At 35.6% G+C, this 16038-nt stretch overlaps 1 protein-coding gene across 1 annotated transcript in view; it reads right to left on the bottom strand.

Moving 5' to 3' along the window:
* The window catches only part of LOC111051055 (glutathione hydrolase 1 proenzyme), a gene marked incomplete at its 3' end in the record, with an annotated part of 91327 nt that extends 76886 nt beyond the window's left edge, over positions 1–14441 (bottom strand). Inside the window, 2 exon segments of the mRNA XM_039443912.1 lie at positions 13248–13669; positions 14311–14441. Of these exon segments, the coding sequence (XP_039299846.1) occupies positions 13248–13666 (419 nt within the window).
* Positions 14442–16038: the final 1597 nt, after the last annotated feature.

The raw sequence follows: 16038 nt of genomic DNA, 5'->3' as shown, positions 1-16038 counted from the left end.
ATTGGTTAGCGGTAGAGTAGCTAATTTTGTTTTTTCTTTTAGATGTTGAAATATGTCTGTTTGTATAAGGCTACATTGTGAACCACTATCTACTAATGCTTGAACCTTCATTCCATATATTTCGATATTAATATACGCTTGCATTTGGATATCGGGTAGCCTGCTTTCTTTCTCAGTTTCTTCTAACAAAATTTCTGGCAAATCATTTCTGAAGGTGGTGTATGATGTTGAAATATCTTGCTTTTCTTTGTTTGTTACATTAGAGCTTGTAGGCGTTATATCGGGGGTATCATATAGTCATGGTTTATTAGCTGTAGCCTTCTGTGTGTCTGGTGTCAGGTTGTTGGGTGTTGGGTTCTGTGTTTTTTGTTGGTTTAATCCTGTTGCATGCGCTAATGTATAATTTGTACTTATTTGTTGAGGTGGCGGTTTGTAATTTCTGTTGTAATTATTCTGAGTGTAACCATTATTTGAGTTTAATCGATCATGGTCATCATAATAATTTCTGCAAGTATTCTGATGTGCATTATGATTAGTTGTGCGATTTTGAAAATTTCTACTATTCCAGTTACTATTTTGTTTGTGCTCATAGCGGCGTTCAAATTGAGGGGCAGATCGGGAGCGATCATATGCTACCGGTTCATAGTTTTGGCTGGTATACTGATTACTTTTTGAATTATGTTGATTCTGTGTGTACCTTTGGTCTGATTGGAGGTTTGACATAGCCATCACAGACTGTATGCCATATAGATGATTTATTAGTTGCTTGCAATCAGTAATGGGTTGGGTGGCGAGTGCCATTCTAACTTGATATGGTAGCTTCTTTAAAATAATACTCGTTAATGCAGATTCGTTAATTGGCTCACTCAGTTGAGAATTCTTGAACTGTAGGGCAGTGACGAAAGTGGTACATGCACCGTCTAAATTAGGATTGAAATCGCATGATATGATATCCGCTAGCACGTCCAACTGTTTACTTCTGCTCCAATACTGTTCCAGGAAGACAGCTATAAACTCATCCAATGATGTAAACTCATGGGCTCTACTCCGAAAGAACATGAGGGGTTCGCCAATTGATAAACTAGTCAAATGAAGACGCCATATACTCCAAGAGATAGGTGCAAGAGTTTGTAATAATTTGATCTGATCAATGAATGGTTGAGGTTGCAAATGGCAATCAGTATTATCAAATTTACCCAGTCCCTGCAATATACTATGTGAATTGATGCTATCTGCTTGAATTCCATGAGGTCGTTGTTGGATATGATTTTCTAATACTGTTATTTTCTCCTGTGACATCTGCCATTGATTATTATTTGTAATTTTATTAGCATTTACTTCTTGATTTAGTTGAGTCAGAGTGGATTTTTGAATTAGCAGAGTTCCATTTAAAGCCTTACAGGTTTCTGTGTTCTGATTGATGCTACCTTGCAGTTGGTTCATTTTTGTGGACATATTAGTTTGTTTATTTTGTATATCTATAATACTATTAATATTTTTATCAACTGTAGTTGCTAAATTTTGATTAGCGACAGTAATTTGTTTTTTGATTTCTTGATGGCAATCGGCTTTAATGCTAGTTGTTATGTCCTGAATAGGTGTAGTGATTTGTGTGGTTAAGTTATCTATCCTTTCATTCAGTTCACAGGTAACCGTATCCAACCTTCCCGATAATCCTGCCGTAACTTTATCCTGACTTTCCCTCTGTAGATATATCATTGCTTTTAACTCTTCTCTGTGATTCTCTACTTTACTCTCAATAGTATCTAACCGCCGTTCTACTGATTGTATGGCGCCTGCTGTCTCCTTCATGCCCTGCTCCACTGTTTGTTTGTTTGCCTCTTCAATTGCTGCATTCTCTTTTTTAATTTCCTGCATCATGTTATCCATTGTGTTCTGTAACATAATATTGAACATACTACTAGTTTGTTCCATCATTACTTTTTTAAATGGGTCTAACTCTGTGACTGAAAATATACTTTGTTTGCTCAGATGTGACTCGGCCTCTGGAGATACGGTATCTGCAGGCTGCTCCTTGCCCCCTTCGAAGTTGATCTCTGCTATCCTCTGATTCAACGGTGTGTCAGCGGCGTCGATTCGAGTGAATGATAGAGGTTGCAGACCTTGTGGATCGAAAACTATCGACCCAACACTTCCTGGTTCCCTTTCTCATGGTGTATTGGCATCTACCATGGTGGGGTTTGATGTGCTGGGAGTCGACAAAGTGGGATCTGTACAACCGCCGTACATATATGAAACTTCAGAGTTTGCGGGAGTGTGGTTCATTATGCCAATATGATAAATGCTAATTAAAAAAGTGATGGATAATATGCAAAAATGTTTAAAAGACACAAACAAGGATTCACAGTGAAACAGTTATGTGCAAAGTGTTTGGATAACCCTAGACCTACCCTAGGATAACACTGATAATATATTAAAAAATATATATATAAAACTTATCCTATAGTATTGAGGAATAAAAATAAATTGTACACCATAAACAATTTGATACATATATTAACAAATATCTCAAAAGTAAATCAGAGCAAAAATATATAGAGCGACAGAAATATATAATATAAGACAAAACAATAACGAAATCAATAAAATATCACAGGCTAATACTATTATTTAAGTTTATAGCATGAAACGCTACCATGTGCTTTCATTTTTATGATCATATGCAGTTATTTGCATGTAGCTGTGATATCAGCTTGCTAATACTTGTCGACTTGGACAATTCTATTTAGAATAAATTCTTAAAATCAGCATGACAAATTGATGAACTAGTAATCCAAATATATATATATATATATATATATATATAATATATATATATATATATATATATATATATATTAAATTCTATAGTTTATAATAGATTTCTTTGTAATAAATATATATTTTTTTATCTCAGGGTGCAAGATTCGGCACCTGAAGGAATAAATAGAGCAATTCATCTAGTGAATCAGAGCTACATTAAATTATTGCAAATTATATTGCAGAAATTAATGATCATATGAATATTGTATTAACAGCCTAGATCTTAGACTTCTTTGATTGATAGATCTTCTGATATGTGGATTGATTCGTTACTATCTAATAAAATACCTTTTATACTATCTTTACTTGCGCAAGTATTTTTACCAAATTCTTAATTTATAAAAAACCCTTTCGACGAGCTAGCTTTGATTCTTATTTAATTTCGAAGCACTGAGGGCGCCCTATCACTATTTCAATATTTTTCACTCACGTGCCGGAATTTTCTATGGGCTGCTGATGTCGATCCTACTCCTGGTGGTCCTGGATTATTGTAGCCGGAGTCATCTCTTCTAAGGGGTTAAAAATTATTTAAAAATGACTTTTGCTTTATATGAGCATCACAAAGTCTTATGAGAAAATTTAGTAATTCAATTTAACTTTAAATTATTACAAGGTACAGTAAGGTATTGCGCTCTATAGTTTTTGGTGACCTCTCATGGTGGTAGTTGGCAGGCGAGTGAGGTTCTCGTTTCTCATTTTTACAATTTTCATTTCCGATTTCTAAATTTACATGAAATTTGAATATTCTATTCCTCCGCCAATCAAGGCTCAAATAGACCGTACCAAAATATTAAATTATTACTTATGTTACATCTTTAATAATTTCTTTGCCTTCGGGCCATATACAAAACATAAACTATACAACAATTTTTTATAAATTCTTATCACTTGTAGAAATATATACAAATAATTTTGAATTGGCTAACTATTACCGCCTATCAATTGCTACTATTTGATTGGTGCATGCAAATTATTACAGTATTCATGCGCCCAGTAACCTCCTACTTCCTTAAAACATTTAATTATTTTTGTTGGGGTTTCCAAATATGCTTTTTACATGCCAAGTAATTTTTTATAGGTTATTAGTTGTTTCGTATATTACAATAATTAGCCACGTGAGACGTTTAGTTCCTCAAGTTGCATACTGTTTTGCCACAATAAATTTCTGCCAAGGTGTTTGGTCAGATTCTACATTGTATGGCTCGGTCGAACATTAGGTCGCCGATCAGTAAATGTTTTATGCCTAACCTCAAATTTTCAATATTTTATATAATATTATATAGTAGAAAAAAATATTTCCATTCCTCTTAGGCTGTTGTACAATTTAGCCAGGATGTCTGATATTATCTAATCTTTAACGTTATCATCTTTGGCGATATTAGCCTATTATTTCACTTAGACCTATAAATCTTTCAACTAGGGATTTTTATTTATCTATCCAAATTTAAATATGTTACAATATATATAACAATATCACTCACTAAAGGGCAGGTCATACCAACGTCTCCTAGCGGTAGTGAGCTCGCTCCCGCAGAGATAGTTTTTCTGGAAGCAGTTCACACCAAAAAACGTCCGCCAGCGGTAGTTTGGTTTTGTTCTTGTTTTGATGAGGCTGGTTCTCTAGAAGTGGGGGAAGGCCGGCAACCAGAGTGAGTCTTGGTATTCTGCGCATGCGCTACCGATGGCGAAGTTCTGGACCATGCTTTCCATGTTATTAGATTGGCCAGGTCAGACCGAGCTCACTACCGCTAGCGGTACTCCCACTAGGAGATGTTTCAAAACTTCGCCTGGCTCGCAAAGTGAAACTACCGCCGAGGTACTACCTCCGCGGTAGCGAGCTCGGTGTGACCTGCACAACTTAATAACATGGAAGGCAAGTTTTTTGACTTCACCACCGCCGCGGACGCGAGCTCTGTGTGACCTGCCCTTAAGATACAATGTAGGTAACTTAATAGCAATGATTAACAGAAACAATATAGTGAATAATTGATCAGAAAACCAGTAAGGAATGACTAGGAGAATTATGCATGACTAGAAAAATTAAACTTTGGCTAATGATGACCAGCAACCAAACTCTACAACGCACAGGTTCATAAGAAATACCGTATATTAATTTATAATTATAAAATATAGTGACAGAGAAAACATACAGACAAAACATACCATTTCAGTGGATATTCTCACCATTATCTTATCTATATTCAAGATTATATTTTAAAAAATTATCTGTATTTGATCTTGATACCAGTTATAAGGCCGTTCTCATGGATCTGATAAATAGAACATTTTTCACATAAATATGAACATAAGCATCTTTTCTGCTGAGAAACTTGACAACAATATCATTTTTTTATCTTGATTCTGAACTACATTTCGTATATATTATGTAATAATGAGTCGACGTCTAGAACTCTCATAAACCGGGCAAGATAACAAAATATTTTCAAGATCTTCTATTGCATTTGTATTGCAACTAGGACAACATTCGTTACAGTTAACTAGATAACTCTTTCCTTGCAGAAAAAAAACAATCATTCTTTTCAATGATAGCCTTAGCTGTGCTACACATCTTATTTTTTCTATACCGATTCTCATACTCGAATCATATCCTAATGAAAAATTGGGGTTTATAATTTTGTAAAAAGAATGAGCTTCAGATTCCAGGGATCCATCAATATCCACACGCCTAAGTCTATCCCTGAATAAATTTGAAATGATTTTTATCTCTGCTCCATCAATATTTTGAAACTCTCTATTATAGTCTTCCCATAATTCCAGACACATATTTCTTAATTGTGAAACCCAATTATTGTTTCTATTTGGTACACCAAGAAGGAACTTTTCTTGAAGAATAGAAAACATTATTGCGGGGTACCTATGAGCTGGCATTCTCTGTATGGCTAATAGCCATTGTAGAGCTCGCCGAAAAACTGTGTGCTTCAAGCTGATTGTTGCCGTCTCCAGCCTCAGCATCCAACCTGGCGTACTTGCATGTAACCTCAAAACACACTTTAAGAATTGATTTTGAATCCTCTCCAAACTATCGCAGTATCCCAGGGACCATGTTTCCGAGCCATATAGGATTTCTGGGGAGACTATCGACTCAAAAAGTTTAATTTTTGTGAACCAGGAGTCCGACCTATCTTTTACCAATATATTGATAAGAGCATCGGTCGCACAAGTAGCCTTTTTTAGTAGCCTATGCGAAGCCTCGCTGAATCTTCCTCTACAAGAAAACCAGACTCCCAAGTAGCACTAGCCGCTGTCTATTTGCAGCCTACATCCTTTGTAGTATAATTCATAATTTTTTCTTGTACTCCTACTGAAGGAGACTACGCTTGTCTTTGCTGTGTTGACATTGAGTTCAGCTCTCTGACAGTAATCCTCTAAACATGTTATTCTATTTCTGAGGTCAACAGCACTGTCAGCAAGAATGACTATATCGTCCGCATAAGCCAGCATTATAGCATCATTATTCTTATCTACTTGTAATCCATGGAGCCCTCTTTCCCAAAAATATGTCTCAATACCGGATAGGAACAAGATAAAGAGCAAAGGTGATAATGAATCCCCCTCCAAAACGCCCCTCCCCACACACTGGATTCCTCTTCTCTGTCATCGAGAATAATGGTTGCCTGGCTATAAATTGAGCTCATTATTCTAATCAGTTTTGTACTTATGTCTAAAGTTCCCAATTTTACCATAATTTTGTATGATTGATGGATCCAAATGCGGACTCAAAATCCACGAAAAGTGCAAAGAAAGGCTTCCGTTTACAGTCTAGAAATAGATGTATGATAGCACTTAGGGTGAATAAATGATCTCTACAACCCCTGTTACATCTAAACCCTGCTTGATGTTCTGGTAGGAGATGACAGCTTTCCACCCACTACAACAGCCAATGACCTATTGCTGAAGTAAACGTTTTCATTATAGTATTAATTAAAGCAATACATCTATCATTTTTAGGATCTTTTACATCTCCGTTCTTAAACAATTGAAATATCATAATTTCATATCACTTTACAGGAGTTTTCTCTTCTCTAATAATACTGTTGAAAAGCCCCTTCAAATAATCTATCCCCTTGTCTGGTAAAATAAAGCCTTATAGAATTCATTTGCCATTATGCCATTCCTGAAGAAGATTTTCAAGATGTCAACCTCAATCGCCTCAAACACTGGAAACTTATTGAAGCACTCCATCAACACATCTGGAAGTGATGGCTTTTGGAATACATACATACCCTTCAACAGAAAACCAAATGGAACAAGGATATTCACAATCTACAGGTTGGAGATCTTGTCATGGTCCATCAACCTACTCCACCTCTCACATGGCCACTAGCCATCAATAATAGAACATTGAAGTCGATAAAAAATGTAATTGTAAAACCATTAACTCACATATTCAATTTAAGTCTGTCAAAAGGAATTTTTCCAAAAGCTATGGAAGAGACATGTGTTAGACCATTACATAAAGGAGGCGACAAAACAAATGCCACCAATTACAAGCCTATTTCACTTATAAGCAATATTTCTAAGATTTTGGGAAAACTGGTAAAAAACGTCTTGTGAATTACATGGAAAAAACAACTTACTATCTAGGAATAAATTTGGCTTTCGTGAGGGGAGGAGTACAGAAGATGCGGTATTAGAATTGTCAAATTTTGTCACAAATAAGATAGAAAATAACAAAAAATTTGCAGCAGTGTTCCTGGACCTAGCAAAACCTTTTGACACTGTTAATCACAGTTTGCTGCTGAAGAAATTAGAAGCCATGGGAATTAGAGGAGTTCCTCTAGCATGGTTTAGATCATACCTCTGTGACTGGCATCAAAAAGTCAAAGTTGAAGAACATCTCAGTTCAGAGGAAACGATGAAGTTTGGGATTCCCCAAGGAACAGTTCTTGGGCCAATTCTGTATTTGGCATATTCAAATGAGCTATGTTCAATTAAGATAAGAGGAAGAGTAATAGCTTTAGCTGATGATATGTGTATACTATTTGAAGGAAAAACCTGGGAGGAAGTTTTTAATCTGGTACAGGAAGAATTGATGAAAGTCGATAAATGGTTAAGAGAAAATTTGCTTACAGTAAATGCAACAAAAACGAAATTTTTAGCCTTTTCTCTGACAGAACGGACGAGACCACCGGATTCTTTAATAATCCTGCATCACTGTGGAAGCACCAACAACCCATGTGATTGCCCTTAAATTCAACAAGTCAATGAAATAAAATATTTAGGAACAATAGTGGACAACAATTCAAATGGGACAAGCACATTAATCTATCAATTACCCGGATCAGGAAGCTCCTCTACAAATTCTATCAACTCCGTAAAATCATCAACTATGAGACATTAAAAACTGTTTATTTTTCTTCAGTGCAATCAATTTCAAGATACGTCATAATTATCTGGAGAGCTACGAATTTTATACATGTTGAACCTCTCTATAAACTTTAAAAATGAAAAATAATAGGCTTCAAGGAGAATCAATTCCCCACGAACATTCTTTTCAAGGACAGTAAAGTACTGAGTGTAAGACAACTCTACATCCAGGCTATCATCACGCGAATGAGGAGAAACAACGAACACATAAGACTGGCAGATCATAACCATCAAACAAGGCAGAGAAACACGCATTCAATAGTACCAAGGATGAACACTACATTTGGGCAAAGAAACTACATATATTTGGGACCAAAAATTTACAATTCAATACCAAGTTACATTAGGGCAGAATTCAATAGACACAGGTTCAAGAAAAGTTTATTTTCCTGGTTGGTTGATATTGGGGTGGAAAATTGTGAAAATTTAGTTAAACTGTAAATATTGAAACTATTCATTCTTCATTCTTCTCTTTACTGTTTTTCATTTTTCTAAAATAACCTTTCTTATTATTATCCTTAGTAGAATATTAATATTTATCTAATTTCATAATTTTGTTTTTATTATAAATTTTTAATAATTTTATCATAAAAAACTTTAATCCTATATCAGTGAATGAAGTTTGTAAATAGTAATTATAACACGCAATAAGCAACTAATTACTTATACCCCAACACATATAATTTATAGTGGGGTGTATATTTATTCATTGAAGTTATCATTTATTCATTGTTGAAACACCGCTGATTTATATAGATTTATATATTCCAATGTTCCATTCAATCTTCATTGTAATTAATAAGTTTTCATAATATGTGAAATTTGTTGCATAATTAATTAGCTGTTGTACTGTAATTTATTGTGGATTCATGTATAGACCAGAATGTATTGTGACTTACTTGAATAAAAATTTGAATTGAATTGAATTGAATAGCCCGCATTATTGATGTCAATCCAGGAAAGGATGGAGTTGTACGAGTGGTCCTTTGAAGACTCAACAAGGAACTCTGACTCGTCCATCACACAAAGTGTTTCTGCTACCCTCGAACTTTGAGTGATTTTAATGCCAAGTTTGGCATACTTGTAAATAGTATCATGAACTCTATTATTATCCTCCAGTTGTAGTATTATTTTTTTTTGTTGAATCCTAGCAGGATTCAAGGCCCATGCTATGTTTCATATTTAGTATTATTATTTATTGTAGCTTGAGAGTCCTAAGCTAATTCATATAATTTGCTGCCAGCCCTCAACTGGTTACTTGTGGTTGCGCAGTAACCCTTTCTTTGTAATCTAGCACATGCATTCAGTGGAAGCGTCAACCCATTGCTCCATTCGTATGAAGTGATTGCTAGGAGAAACTTCTATTCTGCTCTCATTAAAACCGCTCCACAATATTCTCTTCTTATTATTACCAGTAAACCAGTTTTCAGTGGAAACCCTCATTTAATTCTTATTTTTCTTGATATACTATTATTACCGGCCGTGACAAACCATAACTCATACCTCAACTCCTTACCACAATTATTGTTCCACCTCATTTCCGACCTCAAATAGTGAAATACCTAGAAGTGCTACAAAACATTCATCATTGGCGCTACACATGGCCACACCAACAAGTCAATGCTTCAATTACATATGGTGAAAAGGAACAATATCAAGGTATTTAGATTCATTTATTGATTTCATTATTATATTTATCCTTGCATCACGTTTCGTGGTATCCTCACCCCCTCCTCTGGTCCTCCATTTGAGACAGTCTTATTCTACTACTTCTTCTTATTCCCTTAAATCCTCAATCCTGAACACCCTTCAAGATGTAGTATATTGCAGTCAGTATATTGTCTGGCTCACTGAATGTAGTGTCTTGAGCTTGGTTGGCGCAGCTTGGAATGGAGATAGCAGCTGAGTTGATCTTGGCAGAAGGCACGTCCCAAACAGCAGGATTTGAAGTAGTTTTCCGTGAAAAGAAACAAAATACATAGCATTCATAACTGATACAGTCTGGAGCTGACCAAAACTTTATGGTATATCTGGGTTCTGGTAGCTTGCTGAGAGCAAGTGAATGAATGCAAATAGTTATTTGTATCCAGACACAACATAAAGGGGTTTGGTGGGAAAAAAGGACCACTGCATTTGTACATAAAATGTAGAAAAATTATTGACATATAAAAGGTTGAAAAAGGTAAATAGCTAAGATAAAATAATAATCTGATAAAGGTTGGAAAAAAGGTTTATATAGTCTCAAAATGTTTGATAAAGTAATCAAGCAAAACAAATTTGTCAATAATATCAAAATATATCATTAAACCATCAAATCATCAATGGAATTTAGAAATCTTTATCCAGATAAAGCATAGAATTTGAAAAATAATTAATTCAATTACTGTAGTTACAAATACACTCAGAAATTTTGAAGTAAGCTAAATTGAGAAAAGGAATGCTTAATTGACTTGGAATAAATGTTATGCAATATTAATGATTTAAATTCTACTATAATGACAATTTTAGTGAGTGCTAATTACTTTGATTCAATTTAACTCGAAAATAATAGTTTGTTATAGAGCAGCTCGTCTATGTTATATAATGTACATTACTGATATTGGCAATAATTGAATAGCAAATATATCACTAATGTAAACAAAATAATCAGTAAAAAAGATATGAACACTTAACAAATTCACTGCAATGATAAGTAGTGATAATGATTGCAGTCATGAATAGTGTAAGCCAGCTATGTGGCATGGAAATCAAATAAAAACATGAACACAAAATACTCAGCTCTTTAAATAGACTCCCAAGAGAAGCAGACCCCAAGGTTCCTGGGACAGATCTATGTACAGCATGAGAAAGTAGGCCTGCTGCTATGGTAGTTAGAATCTCAAACAGCATCAGCAGCAAAGCAGGTAGTCGGAGTTGAAAGGTGAGCATATTATGTAGATAATCCATTTGGCCCAAGGTAGGAATAGGCTAGGTGAATGTCTGAAGTGCGAGATAAATTACTTTTAATACAGCCCTTTCCCAGAGAGGGAGTGGTCTGATGCTCTATCCTCCACCAATCACTCCCAGTACCTAGCAGCATTCTCCTTCTTTTGTGTCTGTGTGAGAGCTATGCAACACGTCACACCAACATTCCCCTCCAGCTATTGCTGGCAATGTTCCAAGTAGTGTACTGGTCAGCAGGTATATCGGTTTGTGTATGTTACAGAGATGTTTTCATCACAAGAACATGAAGCAAAATGACAAGGTGCATCCAATTGTGCGCAGGATGTCCATCTGTGTCTACACTACAAACTGTGGAAGGAGAAATGGGTTTCTCCTCTTCATGTAAAGTAATATATCACAGACTTTAGCAAGGCATTCTCTGTATAACGGATAACAAGTTCAGGCAAAATACTGCAAGTCAAATCACTGGAATGTTGTAGAAACTTGTAGGTAAAGTTTGTGTATGAACACAAGTTGAAATATGTTTAAGTACAAGGTCAAAAAACTGATAATAAATCAAATAATTCAAAGTGTAGAAATGGATTTAAAAAATTGAAAGAATCTGAAATAGTTCAATACTTGAAACATAGGCCAGGTACTGTAGTTGAAAGTACATCACAATGATAGGAGCTGGAGGTTACGCAATGCGTTTGTGATGAAGCACATCTAAAATAATATGAATTGAATAGTTAGATGGAAAATAACACAGTATTGAAGTTGATCTTGAAGATTTGATTCAAGAAATTGATAGGACGCTCCCATCACGTGGTTCAAACAAAGGAAATCAAAAACACAAGTTTTGTAGTTTAAATAATTCACTGTTACGCGATACATGCTAATAAGTTACACGACTCGTGCTGAAACTGATTGATGAAACTTGTTTCCATGTGAGAATCAAATAGATGAACAAAGATGCTTGCATCATTTGCCATTGAAGACCAGAAAAGTAACAAATGACACTGGGAAGGCACTTATTTGCCACCATTAGAATTATTTTAGTTATCCAACAAGAATGTTGTTGTAGCTGAGAGCGCCACATGATGGAGGTAGGGAGCACTAAAAGCAAACAGCTGACAACAGCAACGTTGTGATTGGTGGGAACAAAAAATATTACAAAAATACAGAGATCCAAAAATCAGCAGAAATGAAGAGATTTCCAACCAGACTGTGAAATTCAACAGAGATGCTGAAATGTCCATGCCTACCGGTAGGATTTGAACACATGACCAGGTAGTGCTAGCAGACAGGGTGTAATTCCTCACTCGTCTTGGCTATCAATGAGATGAAATGAGAGCTATCATCCAAGAATTATTTGTCAGCCCAGGAATCGAACCCGGCTCCTCCCAATGTATAATCAGTGATTACCGGCAATTCCTCTCAACCAAAATTATTGACCGAGGGAAGTGAGGTCTAAGATTCAAGTCGACGGTTTGGCATTTCTCTTAATGTTTAAATGTTTATATGTTGTGCATTTACGGCAAAACGCGGTAATAGATTTTCATGAAATTTTACAGGTATGTTCATTTTTAAATTGCGCATCGATGTATATACAAGGTTTTTGGAAATTTTGCATTCAAGGATAATATAAAAGGAAAAAGGAGCCTCCTTCATGCGTCAATATTAGAGTGAAAATCAGACTATAGAATTATTAAAATTATAAATCAGCTGTCGAGTTGACTATAAATTGCATGCCATGATGCATGCGATTCAATATCTCAATGTAACTTGGTAAAAAATAAGCAGCTGTGTAGACTATAAATTGCATGCCTCATTGAATGCAATTCTTGTGCACTATTAAATAGGATGCAAAGAACTTATAACAGCTTGTCTGGGCACCTAGATGTCTTCTGGTTTTCTCGCGCTAAATTCCGGAAAGCGTTATATGATAATTAAATCTTGTGTAAGCATGATCTGATCAAATAAATAGTTAGTGTATCAGCGTGGATGTGCTTATGGTTTGGGACGTCGTTATAACTGAGCGAAGTCTACTGTTCACAGAACTACTAGTGTAAGTTACTGTAGGCAATAAATATTTCAAGTTACTGCACACTTACTTGCCAATTGCAGCACATTGAGGTCCAAGACTAACCACTGCTGCGTCATGGAACATCGGTGCAGGGGATCCAGACAGAGTAATTGGTTCATTCAAGTACTGATCGGGACCTCTTTGGATAGCTGGGTCGGTGCTAGCTAAGTCCTTACCAACTGAGTCAGTACCACCTGAGTCAGTACCACCTGAATCAGTACCACCTGAATCAGTACCACCTGAATCATTACCACCTGAGTCAGTATCTGATGTCACTTTAGTGGCTTTATTATTATCATCATTTTTGTCATCGTCATCATCATTTTTGTCATCGTCATCATCATTATGGGGATGGGGAATGTGAGGGATGATAATAATCCATCCGTCTGTCATCCTCCCAATGATCACCAACAGCAGGGCCAATAACACTAGTTTGTGGGAAATCATTATCTGTAAGAACATAGATAATCAGACAAAACTAAAATATTTTTCAATGAAACAAAAATGCAGACAATACTAACGTGGAAAACGCTCATTATTGTAACAATAATGTGTGCCATAAGTAGGCTAGATTACATTATAAAAAGTTATATGTTAGAAATTCTTCACATAAATATTGATTGTGTACCACTTGTTATTGAAAATCTGAAGAAACTTTTTCCAATTTTCGAGATAACTCTTTCTCTTCAGCTCACAACCAGATTTAAGATTCGATAAATTTTTTGTCTATCTTAATTTCCTTATGGAGTTCTGAAACACAGTATAAAAAGAACAATTCAACCAACATTTCTGGCCCCGCTTAGCCCTCCTTCAGCCGCCTATTCTAATTAAACATTGGGATGGAGAGGATTGATTACAGTAATTGGATTTTTGGTTATTATCATTATTAAAGTGTATAATGTTTAAATTTATAAAATGTTTAGCTTACTTAAAAAAAATCCTTTCATTATGAGCATGTCTCTATTTATTCATCAAATTTCATCTGAATAATGAATAATTTTATAGTAGAAAATAAATCAAGGGATTCTATAAATTCAAAATTGATAAAAATCAAACTGGCCAGAAGTACGATATTCTGAACAATACCGTACCTATAGACTATATCACAGCAAGCCGCCACCTTGTCCTGAGTAAATCAGTGCTCTACTTTTTTACCTATTTCTTGAGAAGTCGACAAGTTAAATTCCAATGTCATACTGAACAGTAAATTATCTTGTAGTTGAATTGTTCATTGAACCAACTGAAAATTACATATTGACATTGATCCAATTATCAGCATGTATTGAAGTTCAGTCAATTGATTGGCGCATTGTTCATATTATACAGTATAGGTAGGGTACCTACCGTAGTTAAATAATAAATGCTATCACAAGTCATGAAAGTTCAAGTAACAACTATGGAGCTTCAAAACACTCTAAGCTTTAAAGGATGGTTTGTCTTATAAGTAAAACTTTATGGAAATGCCTTATCCAGCTATCAATAGTTGTTTACTAGAGATAAATCATTTTAATCACGGAATAAAAATATAAGATTATATTATGTAGGTCTACTGTAATTATAGTTTCACTAAATTCTTCTTCAAGTATTTCATGTAAAAAAATCATTTAATCGTTCAGAGTGCATACTATCAACATCAGACATTTTGTATTTGTTTCATCAATTTGTCATGAGTGCTATTTGAGCTTTGCCTGTTTCACTCACCTAAGTCAGCATTTTGAATAGATTACCATTATGGGTTTTCAAATACCTATATACCAGCGGGATGTAGCTGTGTTCGGAAGAATGAAAGGCTTTATTACACAATAGCCTATAGGTCAACAGGCTGGGTCTCACCACCAGTGAGACACCAACCAGTGGTGGTCGTGTGTAAACTTAAAGCAAGCTGGCGGAACACTAGGAGCGGCTGCCAAAATCTTGTGGCTATTTGAAAGGTTTGTTCAGGACAGGCTTTGTCAAACGATCTTTCAACCCAATTCAAAAATCAATCCAACAGAAATATTAATATGGTGAGATTCACGTTATAAGGTCAGTGGAAATGATAAGAAAACAGGGTTGCCGATTCTCTTTTTACAACGCCTTGTTTAGATACGGTACGGTAAATGTGTATAAGATATGTGTAGAATACGTATTCTAGGTACCTACCTTGTCTGTACCTATGTGATTCAAGTTAATCCTGTAGGCTAATAGGCCTATTATTATTAACTGTTGATTCATGATAATTTATTATGATCAGTCTTTCCTAAGAGGAATACGTTTTATTCATAGAGGAAACTTCTTTTTATTCAATTAAGTTGAGAATTTCATGAATTATAAGTTTATAATATTTTTCATCATAGCCGATAAACGATTTGGCAGTTGACGCCAGTGCAGTAAAGAGCTATAAAGGGGCCCTACACACCTACGGACTTGGCTCGCGGATTTAGCCTGTCTTGGCTCGGCTGGGGAGAAATCCGTGAGTGTGTACGCGTACGCAAGGCTTACTGTAGAAATGCTCACAAAGTAGGAGAACATTCAGAGAGAACATTCTTATCGGTTATTGTTTCGCCTAATGTGCAGTATCAATTTATACCGGTAGAAAGCGTTTGGTTACGCAAATGACGATTTCTGTCTGAGCTGGATTAGTGCTGTAGTAGGGGCACGTAGTGGGGAGTCATTGGCATCCTACACTTCCCTCTCCAACAAACCAGTTCACACCACTCTCTCCCACCAGACACCAGCAAAACCACCAGCAATCTTGAGGCTTGAGTCCTGCATGCAGGGCCGCCCCAAGGTTGGCAGCATTGATCGCTGCTTGAAGTTGATTCGAAGTTCAGTCCGCG

The sequence above is a fragment of the Nilaparvata lugens genome, unplaced genomic scaffold, assembly GCF_014356525.2.
Source record: "Nilaparvata lugens isolate BPH unplaced genomic scaffold, ASM1435652v1 scaffold2071, whole genome shotgun sequence".
Lineage (NCBI taxonomy): Eukaryota > Metazoa > Arthropoda > Insecta > Hemiptera > Delphacidae > Nilaparvata > Nilaparvata lugens.
The sequence above is the reverse complement of the archived record's forward strand: the minus strand, read 5'-3'. Positions and strand labels throughout refer to the sequence as shown.